This window comes from Thalia democratica, chromosome 1 (assembly GCF_965202585.1).
Source record: "Thalia democratica chromosome 1, ktThaDemo2.hap1.1, whole genome shotgun sequence".
Classification (NCBI taxonomy): Eukaryota; Metazoa; Chordata; class Thaliacea; order Salpida; family Salpidae; genus Thalia; species Thalia democratica.
In genome coordinates, this window is record NC_139165.1 from 67825526 (window position 1) to 67833290 (window position 7765).

The window sequence follows — 7765 nt, forward strand, 5'->3', positions numbered from 1 at the left end:
ACATTGGAGAGCTCAGTTTTGTAAGCTAAAATACAACGAGAATGCCCGTGAAAGCCATGTTTTCTACAAGTTGATCGTATTTTAAAGAGTTTTTTCTAAGCTTGAAGATGCTTTTTATTGTTTTAAAAAATTCAAATTATTTTTTGAGATATTACTAGTCAAAGTCGGGCCGCATAATAGGTTCCCTATGGAAGGGGAAAACTAAAACAGCGAAAAAAGTTTATTTTATTTAAAATCTATCTCCTCCTACATTTTTCAAGCAATCTTCTTCAAAATTTCACAGTCTAATCTTTATACAATAAACAAAATCGTTACTTAATAATTTAAAAAATTTTAAACTCTTTTTTTTTTAATTTTTGTAATAAAATTTTTATTCTTTTACATTATTAAAATTCTTCAGTAACAATTCCTTTTAAAATAAGGAACATTTCCTTTAAATTTAAAGAAGATTGCTTGAAAAATGAAGGAGTAGATAGATTTTTAGTGAATTTTTAAATTTCCGAGAAAATTGACCCCGAAAAATTTGCGGTCTATACGTTTGTATCGTAAACTTTTTACAAAAAATAAAATATTTCGAAAGTTAAATGATATTTTTGAATTCTATAAAAACTGGCTTGTAGTTTGTATTTAAAGCTTTCATATAAAAGCCAAAACTAATTTTTATAAAAAAAAATGTCGGACCCCTTCCCCTTTGGCCTTATTGAGCTTATTAGTGTTAAAGTATTTGATGGATCAAAGTCAATAAATTATTGCTTACTTTTTAAAACTTACACAAAGAAAAAATTGCAAACATCAAAGAATCTTTTTCCTGTTGTGCATTTTAAATTCGATATGTTCACCGTTTTTATTACAAATGTAAATAAATATAAAGTAAAAACTTAATAAATAAGAACTAAATGTGTTAAAAAATTTTGAACAACACTCTTAAATCCTGCAAACTAAAAATCCAAAATCTATTATGTTAGATATCTATATTTTAAATTGTAAAGACTTTATGGTTTTGTTTGAAAATATTATTTTTGTTGATAAATGTATGCTTTTTATTATTTTATACATTTGTATTCTACAAAAATAAGTAAAAACATTTTAATACTTGAACCCTTTATATATTAAATTGTTTTGACTAAAACTATAGGAGCTTCCTAAAATTTAGAAGTAGATGATTTTTTTTTAATTTACTATTCGTTAATAAGTGATCTTATATCGCTTAGTTTTAATATTTATAAACACAACAAGTGATCTAAAATACTTTTTATTATGTGTAACAATTTATTTAAATACTATTAAACCCTATTACATATTTAACTGTAATTTTCATATACAACACAAGACTTCGTAATATATTGATAACTTTTAAAGATAACTTGCAAGACTTTTTTGTTAAAAAAAAACGTCGTTCTATATAAATCCGCAACATAATTTTTAAGTTTACTTTTATATACGAGTTTTGTATTATAAAAATAAACCAAAAAAAAACATTTGTAAATAAACATTTATTTGAATTTTAAGTGGTTATAAATATTAGCAAATGTTTCAAGTTATATTCATTTACTAATCTATTGTTTATTAGTTTTTTCTCATTCAACTGAGCACAGCATTAAAGCAATTTAGTGTTTACAAAAATAAACATATAGGAATATTTTTAGTTACAAAATATCAAAGAAAGTTTTCACAACACAAATGAGTATGTACTTTTGCTAGCATTACAAAAAAAATGTCATGGATTTCCTAAACTATTCAGTCATTTAAAGTTTTAATCTCAAAACATACTAAAAACTAATATTATATGATTTTGTATTGGAATTAATTATTATAGTTTTTTATACACAAAAAAGCTGTAAGAAAACGTTTATGTTGTTAATGCAATAAAGTAAAGGCAACAAGTTTTAGTCAGAAACAAAAACTAGTTTTGTGTGTCGTCAATACTATAGGACTATATCTATTTTAAGTTGTTTTTTAATTTCTGATGTAAAACTTTACTTTTGGACATATACAATAGCAGCTGGATTTTGAAACTTCCTTAATATAACGTATACAAAGTTATCATTACTTAACTTTATGGCAAAAAATGAGAAAAAAAAGTTAATTCATCTTAATTTTATAACCGTTATAACTATAAATGACAATTGGTTTACTATTACTAACAGCTTCATACTGATTAAATAATAGCTGAAAAAATATATTTCAATAATCAATGCATTGTAATCAGCATTTCAATAATATAAAAAGTTTTAACTCACGCTTACATTCATACAAAAAAAACTAAATAAAAATCATATAAATATTTGATGTTGACACTGTATATTTACAGTAAATTTAAGATAAGTTCACTTAGTGGTCGCTATTTACCTGATTAAGAATCTTATCTAAACTAATTCATATTCAGTAATAAAAAATTAGTAAATTATTTTAGAACTTTTCACTAATCTAAAGTTTAAAAATATTCACAAATACGGAAGAATTAAGGTTACTAAATATAGTATTCAAAACTTTTTTGTTTACTTTATTTTACTTATTTACAGACAAATTTAATTTTTTGAACTAAACACGAGTAGTTAATTTTTTTTTGTTACTGTTATAAATCTACCTAGTATTTATTGGTGGTTTCTAACAATAGTCTATTGATTCACGCAAAATTATTCAAAGTATTTGTAACTAACTTTGATGTTAAAAAGCCACCTTAAATATTTGTTAAGCAGTTATTATTAAGTTACTAAAGTTAACGTTTGAAGTTATACTAAAACATTTTTACTGATTATTACTATCAATACTTTTGACAAAAATATAATTTTTACAATAAGGAGCTCTTTACATATTCACTATAAAATTCAGAGAAAAAAATATTAAACTAAAATAATAAAAATTTAAGGCATAAATATTATGTTAATTGTTAGACCGACAAAGTTTTAAATAAAAACATACAGTTTAAATCATTACACCTAAAAGTATTCTTAGCCTTAATTGTAAATAGTTACAGACAAAAGTTAATTTAAGTATTAGTTTTCAATTATAAAGTTGTAATAAAAAGTAAAGGGTATTATGATACGCAAAATATATATATTACTATAAAAATCTGCTTGTTAAGGAAATTTTAACTTCACAATATCATTCGTACGAAGTTGTAAAATTTCAAAAAAGTTAAATACAATATAATATTTAAACTATAGCAAAAAATAGGAAGTAATATTTAAAATATAGTAATTTATAAAACTCAAAAAACATCTTTATTTGTTACTGATCTAATTTTATTGAAGGTACAGGCCATGTACTAAGTTCAGTTATTTTCCAATCATCATCCTTTCCTTTAGTAACTTCTCTTTCAAAAGCTACAGTGAATGCAACAAAGATTCGTTCACTACTTATTTTGGCCAACATAGGAGACCTACTAATGAAACCTAAAGGCATTTCGTCAAAATTATTAGGTAAATAGTCTTTCCATGCAGAACTCAACAGGTTGACTACTGCCTCCATTTTTATGTTTAAATGAGCTGGTATCTCTGCTTCACTATCTTCTTTATCAGGCATTCTCATTCGAATTTCAGGGTTTAAAAATGTTATGTCCTTAACCCTGGTATCTTCAACGGATTCCTTTTGGGTAGTGGTCAAAGAACCCCACTGCTTTATAATAGACTGTTTGCATTCGCTCAACATAACATTGTCTAGTGAGTCTAAGTCTTCTTCAACAAGCAGTGAGTTGACATGTGTCATTGCGTGTGGGCAAGCTGAAATGAACTCCTTCAGGTCAAACTCCTGCTTGAAATAGCCACGCACCATGAGGCCCCAAAGGAAGTTTTTAACTGACAAAAACGGGTTGGGCAAAAATACTGGGCGCATTTCCTGCTCATGGTTTTTGCTGTCAGTGCCAGTGCTTCTTGTTTGGTGGTGACAACCAAGCGTCATGTGTTTCACATATTTACTCGGTTGTAGTTGAAAAACTTTTTTTATCAAACTTTTATTCATTTTAAATAATAAAAAGCAATGTCTTGAAAACAAAATTTTATTAAAATAAGCAGAGAGAACATTTTATACTCACTAAATTTGAAAACATTTCCCAAAAAAAAAAAGAAAAATACCACTTGATAATACTAATGGTGGCAAAAATATTATAATTAGAACTACAAATTTCAAATAATTTTTAAAAACTTTTCTTATTGTCTAAATATATTAATATAAATTTTTAATACTTAAAACGGAAATTAAGCTATTATTATAACAGATTATAAATTATATTATAATTATAACAAATTATAACGGAACAAAAGCTCAACTTAATACTGTGTTATTAAATAATACGCAAAAAGTTGAAGAGATAACTATTAAAAAAAAAACAAATGTAATAAAAGAAAGTCTAAGTCTAATCGAGCTAACTACAAATCTTAAAACAACTGTTTCATTTTGTTTGTGAAACTTTGGACTTTATTTCTTTTATAACTGTTGCAATACATTCAGGATGAACACCTAGTTCACATAATTGCACGCAGGCAGTTAATGTTTTTGCATCAAGACCTGTATTCAGCAACTTGGAAAGTTCCATAAGAGTATCCAAAGCTTCTTTTGACTCATCATTAAAATGTTTTGATCCATTTAAACTCATTGTTTTACTTAGATAAAGTCTGAATATATATAACTTAAAATTATCATCAAGTGTAACAAACAAAAAAATTAACCAAACACAGTAAAATAGTTGTACAAAGTTAAAACAGGTTTGACACTCTTTCAGGAAAAACAGTCTTAGTTACTAAAAGTATCCAGAGTTAGCCTGAATTTGTTTAAAATCCTCAAAAACAACTTGTTGCACTTCTTGCGCAATTATCTTTAAGTCAGTGTCTGTAAATACTATATTAAAGGGTGCACAGAAAAACCTTTATCATAACCTGTTTTGCTTTTGACAATAACTAGAAAGCTGTATTATGCAATACAACTAACTATAAAGACAACTAAACTTTAAAAAAGTACTTTTTCTTAATAAAAAAAGTATAAATTATCTATTGCGCACAACATTTTTAACAAGAATACACTTAACAATTTTTTTTAAACCACTGATACTTGATATTTAGAAAAACTGTAAATAATACCTTTGTAATATCTAAGTAGAACTAACGGCAAGGCAAAAACTTTTATTTAATAGTAAAAACCAAGACTGTAAAATTAATAAAATGAATAAGTTCAACAAAGGTAAACTGAAAATATGTAAATAATAAAATATCAATCAATTTAAACTCATCCAAGATTTAACAGAAAACTATATGATTTTTTCCAAATAGCTAAAAACTAATTCTATTTTCTAAAAAAAAAAAAAGACTGAGATTTAAATAATAATTGCCTGGGTGTTAAAAATAAAAAGGTTTGCCAAAAAAAATTGAAAAATTATTCCAGGTTTTAAAAGAATCAAGTTTTCTTGTACAATTTTAGTATGAAATTAAACTGCCTTAAATAGTATCTAATTATTAAAAAGTATAGAAACTATAATGCTACTTTAAAAAAATTAAATAATTATTAAAATTTACAACACCACAAAAAATTTTTGTACATGATGAATATTTTGTATCTTATAAAAACTTAATTACTTTACATGTAAACATTGTTAAAAAATTACAGATTTTTTTGTGATTTTGGTTCAAAATTTCAGGTATTATTCAAAATTTCTTAAATTCTACGCTTTTCCAGGATTCCAGGTTTTTAGGCAACCCTGAATTTAGGATCTCTCAGCTTTTAAAAAAGTTTGATTAAGATATTTTCGGTCTTAGTAAGAATGTTGTACATGTGTTATTTAAACATAAAGATTTAAAAATTATTAACACAAATACATATAGAATGTCGTGTATAACAGGATTGCCAAATATTTTTGGAAAATTTTCTCCAGGTTTTCAAAAGGACACATTTTTAGGTCTAAATTTAGTTTAAAGTCATGTTTAAGGTACCAAACTGTGTTAAACAGTATACAAACATTGGAAAGCTACTCTAAGCTTTTTTTTAATTTGTTTTTAAATAAAATAAATTTTTGATGATGACAAAAAAATTTAATCTACTTGATAGATTTTTTGAGTCAAATTGAAATTTTACTACTTAACATGTTGAAATTGTTAAAAATTCCATGTTATTTTTTTTTTAATTTCTCAAATTCCAAGTTTTTCCAGGTTTAAATGCTTAAATTGTCAGATTTCAGGTTTTTCAAGGTTTTTTTGGCAACCCTAGTAAAAGTTAATTTAGGTATTAACATAAAACTAGTTCAAGTGAGTCTTAGTTTACAAGAAAGTATGAGCCAAAAATCAGAAACAGAAATTATATATTAGTATACCAAAACAATGATAAAACAACTCAATAAATTTTTTTTTTTGAAAAAAAAAGTCTAATGAGCAAGTTTGTATTTAGGAAAAATATCTAGCTTGAATATGTCGTATCATTGTAACAATTTACATTTTTTAGGATATAGGAAAATTTAAATTATTATTAAATCTATCTTCTTAAATTGTTGCATTTTTAAGAAATGTTAAAGTTTTACTTTCTTTTTTTAAATGGTCTTATTTTGAGTTTTTTAAGCTACTAGATACATTTTTAACAGCATAATTAACTTTATACAGGTTGTTTACATTAAAATACTTAAGAAATCAAAAGAACATTAATTTAAAAAAATTCCAAACCTTTTGACCAATCTTCTAGCCATAGGGGAAGGGGGTAATTTTTATGTGTTTCAAAGTTGATCTTATCTGTAAAGTTTTTTCTTAGCTACAAGGTTGCTAAAGGTCTTTGAAAATTAATTTTTTTTAGCCTATTTCTAGTAAAAAATTAGTTTAAGGGTAAAAACTTTTTTAAATGGTATAAAAATAATGAAAAGATACTGAAATGCTATTTTAAATGTATTTTTTAGTAAAAAAAAAATAACACAAAAATAAAATGTTTATGATAGATTTTTAGCATATACTATAAATTTCATTACTTTAAATGAAAAAATTGTTGAAAGTTTGAGGTTTTTAAAGAATTTTTGTTTGAATTTCCAGGTTTTTCCATGTATTTTTTTAATCTCAATTTATTAGGTTTTTCAGCAACCATGTAGCTACTACTAAAAATTGATCTTTTTTAAAGTTTTAAAGTTAGTTCATTACTAATTACAAAATAATACAAATAAATAAACTATGAAAACTTGAGTGAACAATAACAACTTTTCTGTTTTCTGTCTAAAACTTTCTTTTCATTTTAAAAAAATTCTGAGTTTTCAACTGTCATAAACTATTAAAAGTATATTTCCTGTAATTTTATGTCTTAAGCTTAAATTTTAAATAAGGAATAGATTCTTAGTGAAGTTTTTAATATCAAAGAAAATTTCTAATGGAAAAATTACAGCTAAGTTGCTGTAATTTGTTTTTTGTTCAAAAAATGTTTTTTAGTATTGATTATTAAAAAAAAAAACTATATTGAATTATGACTTACTTAAATTTCTTACAAGCTTTTAAATAAAACTTAATACTATCTATTTTTGTAGAAAAAAAACACTTTTACTCCTATGCAAGGTTGCAAATCTTTGAGTCATATAAACTGTCCTGTGTGACCAAACATTATCTTGAGTTTTTTCAAAAAAAAAATTCAAAATTTATAAAAATAAAGTTCTTCAACAAAACTGGTCGCAATATAACAAAATATTTAAACTAAATAAACTACCTCTCATTTAAATTTTATCTTGAGTCAACCTGAGTTTGAAAATAAAGTTTAAAATATTCTAAGTAATCCTGAACTGCCCTGAAATTTTCAAAAACTTTAAAATATTTCA

General features: G+C 24.4%; 1 protein-coding gene across 1 annotated transcript; it reads right to left on the bottom strand.

The window, feature by feature from the left end:
• Positions 1-2460: 2460 nt before the first annotated feature.
• On the bottom strand, positions 2461-4365 carry LOC145830826 (uncharacterized). The gene has a single exon (XM_082938295.1). It carries the CDS (start codon positions 3958-3960, stop codon positions 3232-3234), a length of 729 nt encoding a protein of 242 aa, XP_082794421.1. The 5' UTR covers positions 3961-4365; the 3' UTR covers positions 2461-3231.
• Between the last annotated feature and the right edge of the window lie 3400 nt (positions 4366-7765).